This window comes from Fusarium oxysporum, chromosome VIII, assembly GCF_013085055.1.
Source record: "Fusarium oxysporum Fo47 chromosome VIII, complete sequence".
In the NCBI taxonomy this organism is placed as follows: Eukaryota; Fungi; Ascomycota; class Sordariomycetes; order Hypocreales; family Nectriaceae; genus Fusarium; species Fusarium oxysporum.
The window spans coordinates 1001477-1018601 of record NC_072847.1 but is presented as its reverse complement, the minus strand read 5'-3'; the positions used below and the strand labels follow the sequence as shown (position 1 = coordinate 1018601).

At 47.0% G+C, this 17125-nt stretch overlaps 7 protein-coding genes across 7 annotated transcripts; 3 read left to right on the top strand and 4 right to left on the bottom strand.

The window, feature by feature from the left end:
• Positions 1-147: 147 nt before the first annotated feature.
• Positions 148-1719, top strand: FOBCDRAFT_142311 (Aldehyde/histidinol dehydrogenase; the record flags this gene model as incomplete). Its single annotated transcript, XM_031188913.2, has 4 exons — positions 148-543; positions 591-1174; positions 1222-1337; positions 1385-1719. 4 exons carry the CDS (start codon positions 148-150, stop codon positions 1717-1719), a joined length of 1431 nt encoding a protein of 476 aa, XP_031036178.2.
• Positions 1720-1901: 182 nt separating this feature from the next.
• FOBCDRAFT_165836 (heterokaryon incompatibility protein-domain-containing protein) lies at positions 1902-4581 on the bottom strand (the record flags this gene model as incomplete). Its single annotated transcript, XM_031188914.3, has 2 exons — positions 4272-4581; positions 1902-4219 (listed from the first exon to the last, which is right to left on the bottom strand). The coding sequence occupies exons 1-2, from the start codon at positions 4423-4425 to the stop codon at positions 1902-1904; spliced, it is 2472 nt and encodes an 823-aa protein (XP_031036179.2). The 5' UTR covers positions 4426-4581.
• A 423-nt stretch (positions 4582-5004) lies between these two features.
• FOBCDRAFT_321809 (uncharacterized protein) lies at positions 5005-8967 on the bottom strand (the record flags this gene model as incomplete). Its single annotated transcript, XM_031188915.2, has 1 exon — positions 5005-8967. The coding sequence occupies one exon, from the start codon at positions 8965-8967 to the stop codon at positions 5005-5007; it is 3963 nt and encodes a 1320-aa protein (XP_031036180.2).
• Positions 8968-9818: 851 nt separating this feature from the next.
• Positions 9819-10683, top strand: FOBCDRAFT_277835 (uncharacterized protein; the record flags this gene model as incomplete). Its single annotated transcript, XM_054706462.2, has 4 exons — positions 9819-10148; positions 10221-10316; positions 10375-10545; positions 10591-10683. The coding sequence occupies 4 exons, from the start codon at positions 9819-9821 to the stop codon at positions 10681-10683; spliced, it is 690 nt and encodes a 229-aa protein (XP_054562437.2).
• Positions 10684-11571: 888 nt separating this feature from the next.
• FOBCDRAFT_277834 (uncharacterized protein) lies at positions 11572-11928 on the bottom strand (the record flags this gene model as incomplete). The annotated part of the gene is made up of 1 exon (XM_031188918.2): positions 11572-11928. The coding sequence occupies one exon, from the start codon at positions 11926-11928 to the stop codon at positions 11572-11574; it is 357 nt and encodes a 118-aa protein (XP_031036183.2).
• A 1688-nt stretch (positions 11929-13616) lies between these two features.
• On the bottom strand, positions 13617-14034 carry FOBCDRAFT_228965 (uncharacterized protein). Its single transcript, XM_031188919.3, has one exon. The coding sequence runs from the start codon at positions 13937-13939 to the stop codon at positions 13652-13654; it is 288 nt and encodes a 95-aa protein (XP_031036184.3). The 5' UTR covers positions 13940-14034; the 3' UTR covers positions 13617-13651.
• Positions 14035-14370: 336 nt separating this feature from the next.
• FOBCDRAFT_228963 (fungal-specific transcription factor domain-containing protein) lies at positions 14371-17044 on the top strand. Its single transcript, XM_031188920.3, has 6 exons — positions 14371-14518; positions 14580-15237; positions 15296-15488; positions 15541-16036; positions 16090-16540; positions 16590-17044. The coding sequence occupies exons 1-6, from the start codon at positions 14432-14434 to the stop codon at positions 16844-16846; spliced, it is 2142 nt and encodes a 713-aa protein (XP_031036185.2). The 5' UTR covers positions 14371-14431; the 3' UTR covers positions 16847-17044.
• The last annotated feature ends 81 nt before the right edge of the window (positions 17045-17125 follow it).

The window sequence follows — 17125 nt, the reverse complement described above, 5'->3', positions numbered from 1 at the left end:
ATGGAGAATCCGGGGTCCCCGGAGTCAACCCCAAACTTGTCCCTCTAACTCTTGAGCTCTTAGCATCACAAAATAGGGGTCCTCAAGTATCTCAACACATCTCCAATTCCCAACATCAGCTTAGTGCCAATCACCACCATCATCACAATGTCGAAATCACTCGCAGCAATTAGATCAGCAGCCATCGACGGGCGTCTTCACAACCCGTTCTACCGAAAAGACCAACTCAGAAATCTTCACAGCGCGTTAGTAGATAAAGCGGTGCAGATTCAAGATGCTATCGCAAAAGATACGAAACATCAAACTGCTGAGGTAAAGGTTGAGTATTGGCTTGCTCTGCAGGCTATTGCGGACGCGCATGAATCGCTTGATCCGGTCAAGGCGATTGAGGATGAGTATGCTGTTACGAAGGGCCATGACGATGTTACTAGTCGGGAACCTATTGGTGTTGTTGTCATTGAGCCGGCGTATCATGCCTTCTTTTATGCATTGATCGCGGCGTTGGCACCGGCTCTTGCGGCTGGGAACTGTGTTGTTGTGCAGGTAAGTTCCTTTGCTTATTTGTGATAATATGAAACTAATGAGTATAGGCTCAAAACTCACTACGTGAAACACCAAAGATCGTGCTAGACCTGATCGCCAAGTCTTTGGATAGAGATATTTTCACAGTCTCAAACCAAGAAGTCACAGCAGAAGATATCAACCTTCCTCACATCCGCGTCTCCCAAAATGGCTCAGACGGCCCCATTCTGAAAGACCACCTCGTCTCAGACCCCGAAGCACCAGTAGTTGCATTCGTGGAACGAGACGCAGATATCCAAGCCGCCGCCAAAGCTCTTGTATCCGCACGTTTCAGCCTGCAAGGCAAAGCCCCCTACGCCCCTGACGTCGTTCTTGTCAACGAATGGGTCAAGAAGGATTTACTCCGCGCTCTTGTGCAGCAGAGCACTGAGTTCCTAGCCAACTCACCGAACAAGTCCAAGGCTCCTAAATCTGCATTGTCGAAAGAGGTTGAGAAGGATGATTCTGTGCATGTTGTGCTTTCTGGGTCGAATGGTGTGATTCTTGATGTTGAGAGCAGACAATCGAGTTTGCTGAGCCAAAAGGTTGAGGAGACGACGCTTATTGTCCATGCTGTTACTAGTATGGATGATGCTATTGATACTTCGAGAGAGTAAGTATGAAGACCCCTGTTTGGATGAACATGGCTGACCTTTTCAGTATTGGATCTCTGACCGCTGCTTATATCTTCACCAATCCCGCTATGGCCAAATATCTATGCCAATTCGTGGATACAGCCGTGAGCTTTGTCAACCACATTCCAACCAAACTTCTTTGTAAGTTCACAAACCCTTCTCTCTCAGAAACAGTACTAACAGCCCAGACTCCCCCACCGCACCATCCGGGATTCCTCCCCAGTCTGGAACCAACAACATCTACCACCAAGATCTCTTCTCCCGTCTAAAACCCAAGTATCTTACCAAATCCGCCACTGACAACAAGCTCGACAGGATTGTCAACACAACTTCAACCAGAGAGCTAAGTGCGCTGGATCAGGAAGCTACAAAGAGACTTCCCGAGATGAAGCGGAAGCTCAAGGGAACGAAGCTTGGTTTCTTCGAGCAAGGTATTGTGACGAGCTTGGTGTTTATCTTGACAACTGCCGTGTCGGGGACGGGCATTCTTGGCTACTATGGATATAGGTACTTGAGATCGTGAGGGGGTTGTATCTCTTTGTAGTGGCAGAATTTACGTTGTATAGTGACTCCATAGCGTAAAATATTAATTTTCTGGTTAGACCTTCACATATGCTGTTCAGACTATCTATATCCCAGAATCACAGTCTCAAAATTGCAATAATTACCAATTTGCGAAGTCGCTTGCTTACTACAAATGGATCCTCAAACGATACTGAAAACCTGCCTCTTCCCAAGCCCGTCCCCAAGCTTCGCCAACCCCCCCAATATCTCCCCATGCATAATCCCCTGTACAAAACACTCACCAACCAACTCAAACTTCTGCTCACTAACAGGCCTCAGCAAATAAGGCACATTACCTCCATCAAGCAACACGATCACATCTCCCTCCTTCGATCGCCAAGGGCACAATCCAAACAACCCCGAAGTCGTGGCAAAGAAACAAGGTTCCATGCATGTTGGAAGCTTATTCGTCTTGTAGTGCTCCAACTCTTTGCCGGCGCTTGGCTTCAACACTTCGAGTGGTTCTCGCGCACGGTAGTTCCAGTGAGAGCGCATATGGTCAAGGTATTTCATGTTGCATGTCTCATTGCTTTCTGTTTTGAAGCCATCTGGACTCTGGTTTCTTGACCAGAATGGTGACAGGGCACAGGGGTCGAAGATCTTATCGAAGACTTGAGATAATTCGCTTTGCTTTTCGACAGGGCTTTGGTAAGGGTATATGTACTCGATAGGTGCGTGGCTAATGTTCTTGATCTTGGTAATATGAAGACCTGAAAGTCGAAGAACAAGAGGATCGTCGGTTTTGAGGAGGTCAAGGTCTGGCTTTGTTTCGCCTGCTGCTTTGAATTTGAAGCGGGCGTTCAAATTGGCCTGCGTCCGTCTTGAGCTTCCTCTGCTGTCAACAGACCAAGTTGGTCGGTTCGACACTGGATCTTGGGCTTCGGACCCCAGAATCTTGACCCAAGTTCGTGATGGTTGACAATGGATAGACGACAAGATAGCCACTGAGTTGTGCTCTCGGATCCACCAGCGCGTAAAGTCAGCAAATACTCTCTCCTTGGACTTGTCGTAGTTAGGTCGAATCAAGTCATCCAACTTCGTAGTATCATGCGTCTCATTCGCAAAGGTCAGTAAAGCAAACAGTTTATCCCGAGGATCGGTTGCTTTGAGATCCAGGCCCGAAAGAAACACTTCTAAAATACTCGATAACTCGTTCGTGTCCTGTGTTTCGATTGGAGTAGTCGGAACCTCCGTAGTCTTTCCCTTTGGTTTCAAAGTCTTCCAAATAGCCGCCATGGAAATCTGCTGTGAGACAATATGGGGGTTTTGGCTGGAGTATCCAGGATTCTCAAGCCAGTTGCTGACTTGCACCACTTCTTCCCAGGGGACCTGCTCCCCCGAGCAGTGAATGAAGGGTTGTTTTGCTGATAGAGCTTCCTGGATAACCCATACTCTCGTGAACCATGGGTTCTCATAGAGAGTGCTCATGAGGAACGATAGTTGCGTGTTCCCATACCAGCCCGCAAGGTCTATGATCTCCCTTGTCCAAGTCTTCAAGTGGATGTCGAAGACTTCCAACATCCCCTTGAATGAGATAGCCTTACCCTCATTCTTCTTGCTTTGCTCATACGCCCTAACCTCTTCAAGGGGAGCTGAGTGGGCTGTTCCAGCGCATGAGCATTGTTCACCGCCTTGACATAGTCCGGAGTTTGAGTTGCAGATATCTCGGATAAGCTTCAAGCAAGCTTCAACGCCGTGGTTATCCTCTCCAAGCCAGATATGAACGACGGAGGCCAAAGAGTAAATTTGACTCATGAGCGTAACCTGTTGTGCTCTTTCTACAAGATCATCCTGGTTGATACACACAGCATCGATCCAAATGACCAAAGTTTCTCTCTCTAGTCTCAAGCGGCGCAGAGCCTGGGCAGCAGACTTTCCGATACTAAAGGACATCCCCTCTTTTTCATTGTCGAAGTCACCTTCTTTCGATAAGAAAATCTCCTCTCGCTCGGTAGGATCTCCCCAGCAATACGACAGTGCGTGGAAGTCGATCCCTTTGGCCTCGACTTCCTTCAGGCTTGCCACGCGAAAGGAACATCTGATCGGGTCATCAAAAGTCCCTGGCTCAACGTGAAGAAGCCGGATATCCTGCCTCTCAACACTCAACGCCCCGGAATAATGCGAAGCATTTGAGGTTAGTTGCAGGCCTTGGAGTTCTTCCTCCAACTCCTTAGGTTCGTATTCAATCTTGATGCTTCCCTCGTCGATGATATTCACCCATGCCATATACATAGCTCGAGGAATCAACTGAATAATATCGCCTGGTCGCAGGGCTTCAATCCAGAGTCGCCGTCTTGGCCCATGAAAAACAGTCCATCGATCAGACCAGTTCTGGGGCTCATCGTTTGCAAGACGGTTATTGAGTACAGTAATCGTGCGTAGATCTCCACGGCCTTCAGGACGCTTTACTGAAGCGTCCCACCAGGTGAAAGAAACTGCTTCTGATCTGTCTGCCCAGCCTGTTTGACATGTCAGTTACATCTGATGAAAGACAAAGGCCTATTCACTGACCTTGATCGCGAGATATGCCACCGAAAGTAACTGCAGTGACTCTCTTTGCATCTTGCGGCACTTCCAACTCAACATAGGGCCGCTCGGGACAGTGATCGTGGACCTGAATGGCGTCCTTGCGCTCAACAAAACATGTTTTCGTATTGGATGCCATTTTGTCTGGGAATGATACGAGTTTGATATGATCCCATAAGTTTTCATAAGTGAGCTCGAGTTATTAAAGTTGATGTTGAACGGAGGGAACCAGAATGTCAGCATACACCCATGCTGAAGTGTCGTTAAACAGCCAGTAAGAGCTGTGGATATCCCGCAAGGCCTGACAGGGCTGAGTGCATGGGCGCAGCACCATGATCCTGGGGGCTAAGCAGAGGGTTCCAAAATTAGACCTACAATAGCGACAATAAGAGAAATTAGTAGGTAATGAGGAAGAAAAATTGAAGAGAAATGATCTAATATCAAACACATATGTTGAGTAAATAACCAAGAACTGAAATGTATATAGTATCCATAATCAACCCAACGCCCGGGTAATCCATCACTAAAATACCTCGCTAATCTCAGAATGACTCATGAGACCCTTGTAGACCCTCTAGGCGTGGGACGAAATCTTAGGACCTTCATCCTAAGCGACAAAAGTGTCAAGGTAAGTCAGGATAAGGTGGGGGGACTCTCTGATGAGTTTATTTTGGCCAACCGATGTTACTGTTCTCTCCGGGGAACTACCATCGAGAAGTCACCACTCAAATCCCATCCACTGCCACGGCACCCTTGCCACAACATCAGGCATCTCCGCCTTCTTCCTAGCCTTCTCAATCGCATTCGCAAAAGCCCTGGGATTCTCCAACTCTTTATACATCACACCACTACCCGTTTCAATCAGGCTCTGCCCATTCCTCATATACCACGCAATATGCATCGTATCTGACCTCTCGAGAAGAAATTTGAGCTGTTCATCCACTTTAGCTCTAGCTAACGTCGCTCCATAAGCATCGTTATGTTGTAGAAGAATGGTCATTGATGATGTGTATTGGAAAATATCATCCGGAAATTCTGAAATCTTCGAGGCTATCCGGGCAGTTATTCTGGGAGGTACGTTCGGATGCCGCGAAAGATAACTGACTGTATCTCGCCGGATATCCACGTCGTCATCGTTAAGAAATTCCGCAAGAGCATAAAGGATCCTCGTGTCAGGGAAGAATCTCCTGGCCTCACGAGAAAGCATCTTAATCATGTCATGCCTTCCTTTGGGGTGTTTGTGTGTTAGGGCCTCACAGCAGGCTGCCACAGCCTCATGAAGTCTGCCGGGAATGTCTGGGTGCTGGATCCAATATGTAAGAGCATTGAGTCGTATCAGATTATCTTTATCAAGTAGAGCTTTTTCAATGGTTCGCAGTACAGCTTCCGCACAACCGGCTGTTCTGTAAGCGGTATGGAACACCAAGTCTCTCTTCGTTCCATCTTCGACATCCAGATGGTAGTCTATAGCCGAGTAAAGTCGCTCATTTAAATCCGATCGGTGACTCTCCAAGGTTTTCATCGCTTGCCGACGTATGGGCTCGTAATCGTCCACCAGACACTCAATAATTGCTCTTAACACGGTCTCAGGAAGTTTTAATTGACCGTCGAACAACAATAGCGCCCCCCGCCGGATCTTCCGATGATCAGATCGAAGATACAAGATGGCTTTATTGAGTGCCGCTTCTGGGAATGGCGGCATAACATCTGAGAACCCTCCGGGGATAAATAAGGGCTTTTGGCGCCCTGTTTGTGTAGTAGTCTCATCGTTGAAACAGCAGATCATAAGTTCCATCACTCTCACGGGTAGGAACTCTTGGTATCGCAAAATTCTCTCCACTATCAGTCGTATTTCTGAGTCGATATCCAAAGACCCGACCCTCAAAAACTTGACAAGGGAGCATAGCGTATCATCCATGCGTGATAGCTCACTTCGCCCCTCAAGGGCTTTGACGGCAGCAAGCTGTACCGCACGGTTCGGATTATCCAAACGATCAGAAACGGCTCTTAGATCTTCAATCCCAAGATTTGTCTGACGAGCTAATGCATCCAAAGAAGCCAGTCTAATAACTACATCATTTCGTAAAAGGTTCGTCAAGACCTTGTTGATAGCCTTTCTCGGTAGTTGCTGGTCTTGGTAACCAAGTGCCAAGGTTGCAATAGCCGCATTCTCTAGGTTTCCGTATTCGATGAGCTTAAAGCCAGTCTTCACAAGATCCACTGAGTCGTCCCCTAGTTTCTCACCACCTTCATCCTCTTTTGCCTTCAGAGTCAGATATTTGGTCCAGTAAGACTCAGCCGTCAGGATCTCAAGCACTCTTTCTCTTGCGAGACGTGTCTCGTCTGGTCTGCAAAGAAACTTTGCCATGCGGTCAAGAGTCGATTGAGGAAGGTTCTTCTGTCCGCTCAACCTTACCATGGTCCGCCATCTTAGACTAGCATCGTCAGAGTCCAGAATGGTAGAGATAGCTTCGATGTAAGACGCTATGATCTCTGGATAGTCGTTCAGAGCAGAAAGAATACCAGATGCGACCCAAGGGTTCCGATTTTCAAGACTCAGACTTAATGCAAGTTTTACACTTTCTGTCCAGTATTCTGGCGGACCAAGAGATTTTATTATCATAGAGACATCATTCTCAAGTAAGGGTCCGCCATACTTTTGTGTCTTCTCAAAGTCAGCCTTTCTGAGCCGACATGTCAAGACATGCACAAATTCGAGCGGAACCCGGGACCCGGAGCGCATCCTCTTCTTATAAGCCATTAATGCGGTCCGGAAGGTGACAGGGTCCTCATTTTGTAACATCATTAAATGTGTCTTGTTGGGGAACTCGGGTTCGTCGGCTAATGTACCCTCTTTGAGCTTCCTGCTTTGAGCTTGGAAAGTAACCCATCTCACTAAATGAGCCTCAAGTCGGCTTCTATGGCTTTTGAGTCTTTCAGATGATATTGAAGAACGCAGTTCCGCGAGGCAGTGCATTGTCAGTCTCTGATGAGCTACGCCTATTAGATCGAGTGGCTTAGTGTCCATGGCCTGGAGAAAGTGCAACGCCAGTTCATCGGAGCCATTCCTCCCTGAATGCAATAGTCCCGTAGCAAAACGCCACATGATGTTATAGCGAGATGAGTATTTTTTTTGAGCAAAGAAGTCCTTCGGTTTCATGGCTGTATGAGATGAGGTGCTTGCATGCAATTTCTCATTTTGGTCGAAGTTGATGCAAACAAGATCCGCCTTGTTGTTCTGCAGCCAAATGCGCACAAAGTACCGGGCGGCGAAGTATTCTTGTAGAGTCAGATGCAGAAAGTGATAGGTACGACTCGGTTTTCCGACTGATGAGTCTGATGTCCGTAGAAAGGAAAGCTTCGGTAAGGTCTTATCGACCAAGGTGGAGTGTATGCTGATGTATCGGCAAATAATATTGACGTGTTTGTCTTGGAACTCGACAATGTTATTACACAATCCAGTGAATGCAAGTTGTTCAATTAATCTTTTTTCGTTTTCGATCAGCTCTTCAACATCAGGGTCAGATACTTTGTCGCCCTCAGTCACAGCTGACCCAGTCTTTGACTTTCCTAAACGTACGATATCCTTTCTCCATAGACCTTTTTCAATTGACTGGTAGAGGTCCGTCATAGTTTCAGGACCCTGGTTGTGAACTTGGTCCCAGCCATAGCAAAGGGCATCGAGCTGAATGGGGATACGGACGAGGTCTTCGATGAGCGGGCGAGACGAGAGGAATGACTGAATGTCTTTATGTCTTTCGGGTTCCATGTGCTTGACGTATTCGTAAACCTGATCCGTCCCAAAGCCAATCATTTCGATTTCCAGGTCAAACGGTTGTATGCTCGATCGGACTGGAACAGAGGGACGCGATAGTGCCAACACATTGGGTTGATTTAGGAGGCATATGACAAATCGTGCTAAGTCGTCGCCGGGCTGCAACAAATGCCAGATCTCATCCAGACCGTCGAGCAGGAATAGTGTTCTACCTCCACCGGGATCAGTGCATGCATCCCGTAATGCTCCGGCAAGGTCGCTGCATTTTGGATGTTGTGAGAAGAACTCGTGGCAAAAGAGCTCCTCAAGGTTGTATCCGTTGCGCGACAGCAAGTTCCGCAGTCGGACCCAGAGAATGCGATCAAAATGTTGCTTCCAGACCTGGTTCTGCACAAAATCGTGAACAGCTTTCTTGCAGAAAGTCGTCTTTCCTACACCTGCTTGACCACGAATGAGGATTCGTGTCGAGTGTTTTGATGCCGCGCCGTGAGACCGGGCGGTGTTAAAAATGTCGTGGAATCTGACTTTGACGCCGCCGTCAGAGCCCTGGACATTTAACCGCCGAAACAAAGACAGATTTGCGATTTTGTTGTTGGGTGTAAGATTTGAAAGTCGAGAAGTCTGGTTCCTGGCGTGAGGTATAATCATGAGATTAATGTAGCATTGTTCAAGAGGTAGTCGCTCCCCTGACAGTCGCTCTATTTCGAGGTTCTCTTTGACGTAACAATGCTGAAGAAGCCAGTCATCGGCCGCCTTGAGAAAAGCAAGCTTGTCCTCCAATCGGGCAGCTGCGAGTCTTCGAGTCTCCGGCGATTCTTCTGATGATTTGGCATATTGACGAAGTTCTTCTAAGGAAAGGTTATGGGGAAGAGGGTCTGGGCCCGGCGCGACGATTGTTGAGTACATGTCTCGTCCGGCCTGGTATTGCACTGGGCTCTTGTTGTGAAATATGCTGGGTCCAGTCTCAGTGCGGTCGCTTGCAGGGCCACGGGTTCAAATGGGCTGCTTAAGGGTACCTTATTTCACTCGCGAAATATATGTAGGTCTAAGAAGAAGGGAATGTCAAATTTCCAATCAAGAGAAACATGCCTCGAGAATTTTATTGACCACACAGCACTCGTAGATTCAAGAATCTTGGTTGCAGCAGATGAACTGCGCACGCAAATGAGAAGATGAGGAATGTGGCCTCCAAGACCCCTGCAAGCCTGATGCAGCTTTCCTCCCCCAATCTGATCAGCCTTGATGCGCCACAGCGGCTAACACGGAACCATTTTCAACCCAGAATGAAACATTACGATAGCGAGGATAGGCCTGATGACCCTGATATATCTGCGCTAGGGATACTCAGCCGCACCAGGTTGACTGCCTTACAGCAGCGGTCTGCCTGAACCCTGTGGCAGTGAATATATAGATAAGATGTGCTAGGTGTTCATAGACATGAGAAAATTTATAATTACCTTAGACTATCCTTGGACTATTTAATAAAATCTGATATAATTCTGACTGCTTTCAGTAAGATTATATAGGTTACTTGGGACTATGCAATGGCAAAGTGGCCTTGATGCCTGTTACACGAGAGAAACCCGCGACGTCGAGTAAGCCCAACCTTGAATAATAATAATACCAGATAAGAAGTCCCTTATACCCAGTATACTCTTCGTTAATGGCCTCCAAGGCTATCACGAGAAGACATGGTCAAGAGACGGAGTTCTCTGGCCTAAAGAGCTTCTCGCCCAGGATATCCCAACTCACGTATCATGAGCTTCGTCTATGACTCCACCATTATTCACTCCGACTCTGCTTACGTCACGCGGGCTAGCCTTGACCACGAAGCTCATAGTCTATGCTCTTTGGTTGAGGAGCAGAGATCGTCAACAGATTCGAGCTCTCGCCCCATCATCCTGGTCGCTCACAGTCTTGGCGGATTAGTCTGTGCGACTCCCATCATCTTTGGGGATAGAAACGCACCAGGCGATGATATCGAAGCTGTAGCGAGGGATGTGGCCGGCATGGTTTTCCTCGGCACCCCTTTTGCTGGCTCAAATGCAGCCAAGTGGGGAGAGCTGGTCCGTAAGATCTTCAATGTCGTGAAAAATACTGATCAAAATACGCTCAGGACACTCAAGGAGAGCTCACATGATCTACAAGAACTTTGAAAGGCTTTTCCGGAAGTTATTAGAAAGCGTAACAACAATGCTGAAAGCAAAGTCCAGATTGTCTTTTTCTTTGAGACTTTGGATACTGGAGGTATTCGAGTATGTACCACTGGAACTCCTCCCTAGAGGACTGGCGCAGGCACTGATGTTGTTATAGATTGTTGAGGATCAGTCTGCCTCGCATCCCGGTATTGGCCAGACGCTACCCCTCAGAGCGAACCATATCAGTATCTACAAGTTCGAGTCTAGCGATAACGAAGGCTATAAAGCTGTAAAAGCCAAGATTCTTCAGATGATGAAGGGCGAAGTCAAAGAGAGTAATGACAAGGTAACACAGCAAGTCATCTTCTTCGTTACATGACTAACAACCTAGAACGGTAGTACAGTTTTCAACAACCTTGACAAGGTTCATAATCAGGCAGCAAGGAATATCAATATTAACTCTCCAGTCATTTTTCTAGTATAAAGGTGTTGCTTTAAACTGTCGGTTTGTTGTATTTCTAGGACTTGTATACCAAACTCGCCATTCCAAGCACCCCTCCTCGCCTATCAATTCTATGGGATCTCCACTATGTCATCATCAAAGCAAACATGCCTTCCACGAATACCCTTAACATTCTCTCGTTCTTCCCTCTCCTTACGCTCTCTCTCCTCTCGACAAACATTGCATTCAGTTGGGGTCCTTGTCTATCGGTTGAAGACCAATACTACATTGTCCCAATCTGTCGGTGTCGACCTCATCACATATGACATACGATATAACCTCATCCCACATGGATCCACAGCTGCACTCGTTGAATTTAGTACTTTTTAAACACATCTCTTTCTTTGCTTCTCGCTGTAAATGCTGAATAGAGTGAGAGGTGAGGAACTTGGGAACGGTACTCTGTAGTCTGCTCGAGCTTTTAGTATGATATATAGATGTTGGAGAGTAGAAGAAGCAACCTTACATTGTCTCTGAAGCTTCTACTATTTATAAATGGAGCCTGGTACACCTTGTGGCTAGGCCTGATCGCGGGTGACGTGATTACATGTATCTTACTGCTAAAAATCAATAATGAGGGCGGAAAGACCATGGCTTTATATTCAGAGGACTGGGAAACCATCTCTGAATGGCCTTTTATCACTGTTGGATTGTCTATGCCTTTCGCATAAACATGCAATAATCACATATGATTATGCAACAGCTTGTTTGGAGAGCCGTATCAGCCTTTCCTTGTTCATGGCTTGCAGGGTGCAAGTTGAGTAGCTTCTTATCCTTTACCTGGTATCACCGCAGAGTCGCTCAAATCAACACTTCGTAATTCCGAAAGCAAGACCCCTCAAGTAATCGAGTCTTGTCGCGTACATACCATCAAACAACGTTCCAAGACTCCTCACTATTCACCGTCATGTCATCCGTTGCCACACTTGCGCCATCATCCTCCTTCTCCTCCTTGTTCTCATCCTTCTTCTCGTTTTCAACCTCCGGCTCAGCCTCAGGCCATGCCGCAAGCCATCGTCTCTTTCTATCAGCCTCAACTTCCCGCTCGCGCTTGGTGTAGCAATCAATGCACTCAATGTCTTCGATGACGTCGCGGTAGCTCATCCCGTTGCGGCAGAGGCCAAGCTTGTAGATGGATACTTTGTCGCAGTTGATGTTGCGGATGATTTGGCTCTTGTATTGTCTGCAGGTGGTGCAGTGGCGGATTGTTGTAACTTGCTCGCACATTTTGTCGGTCTCGGGGGCTGCTTGGCTTGGTGAGGATCTGCTTGACGTCAAGTTCTGGGAGTGAGGCTAGAGATATTGGGTGGAAGGGGCAACTACTTACTGATATAGCTTGAGAAAGTCCCTGGAGATGTGATTTTGGGTGTATAGTTTTCACGGCGGTTGCTGCTTGTAGATGATTATGCTGCTGTTTTGCTGCAGCTTGTTTTTGACGAGTCCGAGAGCCAGGGAGCTTCGATGTTCAGATGAAGCAGTAAAAATTAACTCACAATAGGGAAGTTAGCTTATTCACGCCTACAAGTTGATTGAATATAGCGCGATAGGTAGCAAACGGTGAAAGCCATAGGGCCAACTGGAAGTTCATTTGCTCTGATTATCACTGCCACGCATTGTTCAGCCCTTTCGCCTGCAGTAACCACCGCCTGGAGATCTCGAGTTACTTGTTTTCAGTTTCTTTCAGGTACTATTTACGTCACATCAACGCTTGTTTTGACTATCCGAAGTATGACTTTGAGACTAGGAAGACATTCTAATCACCACCGCCTCAACCTTCTCTTTATTTCTTCTATATCGTTATGCACTTCGAGCATATTTGTCCACGACTGCCAACTGGCTGTTACGATACCACACCTCTGTTGTTAGGATATTTTCCCTCTCTTCATGATTCAAATGTGTTCCAATAATGAATGCAGTTGCCGTGACGTAGAAACGCTGAGTATGGATTATTACTTGGCAAATTGTCTCTTTTCCTGTTTTGCTGTAGGTGAAGATATGAAGATAAGTTCCACCCATAGTCTTGACATCACTTTACATTATAACCGGCCTAAAAGAATTCCCTTTGCCTGCAAGAAGAGGATGATGGATTTAGCATCTCTTCAACAGGATGATAAGCACAGCAGCAACTCACGTTTTACAAGTCACAGTTACTGGGACCAACAATCTAGCCTGGCCTTTGATTTTAAAGTATTCGATTAAGCTACTGTTCCCATGACGGTATGTTCCACCATGATAGGATGCTCTTTATGGTTAGTGACACGACAGTTTCGAAAAATGTCCCCTCACCCATTGCCGAGCTGGAGTAACTAACTGGAGCAACCATTTCCTCGCTCCCTCATCAATCATTGTCCTGTACGATTTCTCTGGCGTCTTATTTCTTGACACTCATCGCATACCTCGTTAACGAGATCTTCTATGTGTCTAGCCCCCGGGCACCGTTGGCCAGGGACCAGCAGATGACAATCAATAGGGTCAGCCCGCTGGAGTCTTATCTTACCGCAATCCTCGCAAGTGTATTTGTTCAATTTATATTCGCACATGGTTTTGGAGATCCAGGAAGTTCCTGAAACCTGGGTGGGTTGTTGGAGGATGGTTGTGATAGTGGTGACTTTGCGAGAGGTATTGAGTAGGATGTTGAGTTTGGGTAATCCGATGGGGGATGCCTGGGATATTTGTAGATGAGTCTCAGGTAAATCAAGAGCTAATCGCTTGCATCACACTCATCCGTGCTGTTATAAATTGGCCAGGTTATGTGTGGTGGATACACCCTTTCAGTCACAGGTCCCAATGCAGTGATAGTTTGACAGTATGTATGATATTCACGCCGATATGTACAAGCGACCAGGTTCACCTACGATGAGTGCTCGTGAGTAGAAGTGGATGTCGGTTATTCTCATAAGGCCAATTTCTATCTGATTGCATCTCAGTTCTAACTGTACGTCACTCACCATCACTTCCCCGTCTTACGCAACGCATTGAGCGCCGCCATACGCTCCTGTTCTTCCCGAAGCTCCCTACACTTCTTGCACTCATCCTCGACTCTCTGGGACAGCTGCCTAATACCATTCTCACAGGTCCCTTTCTCCTCATACTCGGGGCACTTGTCAAGCTCAAATCCTGTGCGTAGCAGATCGTCGCAGCTTTTGCAGCGTTCCTCAATGGTAGTCTTCCAGCACATCCTTTGAATTCGAGGTGTGTTTGAGTTTCTGTCGTTACAGCCAAAAGGGAGATTTTCCATAGAGATACTTGCGATTTGGGTGTTTTATAGTTGCCCGTCACACCTTTAAATGGCTGATATTCTCCATAAGGTATTCAGGGTTAATAACTTTTTTTCAGACTGGAAGGTGACATGTGTTCACTCAGCTGCTACTTATCCATACTTCACTAACTTCAGCGACGCCTCAGTAATTTCCTCTCCTTTCGTATCCCATCCTCGGTTGGTTATCAAGTTAGCGAAAGTGTCTTTTCTACTCTATTGCTATGCAAATCGGCGGTTGACATAATCCGCAAGCCTATGCGATATGCGGACCTCCGTTAAATGAAGGGAGGCTTGAAGACAGCGTCATGTGGCTGAGTAACCTGTACCGGGTAACCCGGATATTGCGGAAAATCCGGATCAAACTGAACAGCGTTTATATGGCGACCTATACCTCCACCTTTCCACCATTTCCGAAATTGTTTACATAATTACCTATTCCAGACGAGAAACAAAAGCTACAAGCCGAGCGATATGGCGGCTATTTCGGGAGAAGAACCCGTTTTCAAACGCAGGCGGGTAGCCCAGGCATGCCAGACATGTCGCAAGATGAAGGCCAAGGTACAGTACCCATGCATGAATCCCACTCGCGCTGATCTGAGGCAAAACTAAAGGTGTTCAGTGCGATGGTCGGAAGCCTGAGTGCAGTCGCTGTGTGGGTTACGGCTTCACTTGTCTGTATGCTAAGACCAGGTCCAGGCGTCACGAAGTAAATGAAGATGACGGCTGTGATGGACCAAGGTCCAATGCCATTGATGAGCTTCGAGATGCCATCAATGGTTACGACGACTTGGCTCATCGACTCTCATCTAAAAAGAAGCAGGACAAGTTTGACCCAAAAGAATTACACAATCAAGTCAAAGACAGAGTCAAGAAAGCCCTCGATCGAGTCGCTGACACTCGAGCCGCTGACATCGCTTCGCCTTCTGACCAGGATCGAGCATCCCAGTTGACATCGTCACAAAATCAACATCGATACTTGGGAGAAGTCAGTGACGTTCACTTCTTCAATCTGGTCAAGGGATTTCTACAAACCAAAGATCTGTCTAATCCAGAGCAAGACTTTGACAGCTACGAACAAGATGGGGAAGTCTGGACGACTAATAATGAAAGCAATGGACCTACCCTGCTCCCTGGATTCGCCCAAACGAGAGACCTCGTCAAGGTATACTTTTCTACTATCCATATTGCGTATCCATTCATTCCACAGTCTACCTTCATGGAGAGTCTAGCAGGGCAAGGCGGAATTCCGAAAAACGCGACTGATCTCGCCATTTTATGTCAGTCCTTCTATGTTTTGTCTGGAAATCTATGGAAAAGCTCACCACATATTTTTAGATGTCATCTGTGCCATTGGATCATATTATACGTCGTTTCCTGGACGAGACTCGGATTCACGAACTCGTCACGAGCGCTACTTTCACCATGCCATGGGCTTGACTGCAGCAACGAGCCGTCATCACTCTATCCACCAAGTTTCACTACTACTCGTACAATGCTTCTATTTACTAGCTGTATCCAGGACTGATAGGTGAGTTTTGTTGCTCAGAAATGTAGAACACTATCGACTAATACATCGATAGTTGTTGGACTACGCTCGGACAAGCAGTCCGTATAGCTCAAAGCATAGGGCTGCATGTTGAGCTTCCGAATTCCAAGTCTAGAAGTGCCACCGAGATAGAACGCAGACGAAGGACATGGTACTCGATCTATGTCCTTGATCGATTGCTATCTCTTCAGTTAGGTCGACCACCAGCAATTCATGATGAGGATTGTAGCGTGGCACTACCGTCTCGGCGTGCTGACGATGAGATTGACTGGACTTCCAACACTATTGATACCGCAACAGAAGGCCCGTCAGCAGGTGATTACTTCATTTCGGTTATTGGGTTTTCCCGCATCGTGGGCTGCGTACTGCGCGATATCTATGGCCCAGCCCATTCGAGACCTACCCCAGAAATGATATTGAGTACACAGACACTCGATCACAGGCTTATCGAATGGAAACTGAGCCTGCCTCGAAAGCTACGCTTCGATTTGGGACACTCATTCGACCAGAACAATACCTTTAGACGTCAGGTCAGCCACCCTTCCTCATACTCTGAGCCTCTATTGCTGACGTAAACCTGCAGAGAAATATGCTTGCAATCAAATTCCATCATCTGCGAGCCCTCATCCACCGTCCCTATTTGTGTTACCCTCTTTTACGACAACGGGATGACTCGCCTATGAGCATGTCACAGCTAGACTGGCCACTGATTGCCGTCTTCGAGAAGATCTGTATCGATGAAGCCCAAGGGACTGCTCGTCTTCTCCATCACGTTTCCGATGAACAGGAATTAGTTCACGAGTTTCCCTGGTGGCAGATGATATCTTGTCTGATCTGTGCTGGGTCCATATTGCTTGTGTCGAGCATCTTTGCCCAACAGCCTGATGATCATAGTGGATTTGACAGCGAAGGTCTGCGTGATGATGCGGAAACATGCCTGAAGATATTTGAGGCGCTTAGCAGCAACTCGAAGAGTGCAAGGATAGCGAGAAACATGATTCAAGGTCTAAAGCAATCTGGCTCAGAATGGCGAAGTGAGTACACCTCCCCCATTATATTACCTTTGTCTTACCTGGATTCAAGAACAGGCCGGGAGAGAGGCTGACACGGTCCTATTCCAACAAGCCTTGAGGCAATGCGATAATTCCATGCCGCTTCAACATGCTTCTTCTTCTGGAGGCCCATTGGCACAAGAGATGCTAGGTCTGGAGGGCCAGAACGTTGAGTTCTTATCAGAGGCCATATCAACTCCACAGAGTTGGCCAGCCGAGATTATAGATTCCATGGCTTGGTCTTCGCAGTTCTTGGACACGATTCAAGGAGATGGAAGCTGGACTTGAATGCGAAAGAGCATGACTTGCGGTTCCCGTCAATGTCTTCGTAAGGTCTTCTTCAAAACTAAGGAAATAGTCTCTGGCCGAAAGCTTGCAATATAGGGGTTTGAACTAGTGTCGTCTTTAAAGACACCATGTCAAATAAATCTACCAGTCCTAAATAGTATGTCCTATTTGTCTCAGAGAATGACCAAGAGGTCATCTGCAACGACTACAGTAGCATATCTTGTCAACCTTTGAAGAGTGAATCACGATACGTAGTTAAATGTTCTAACTAATTTCTGT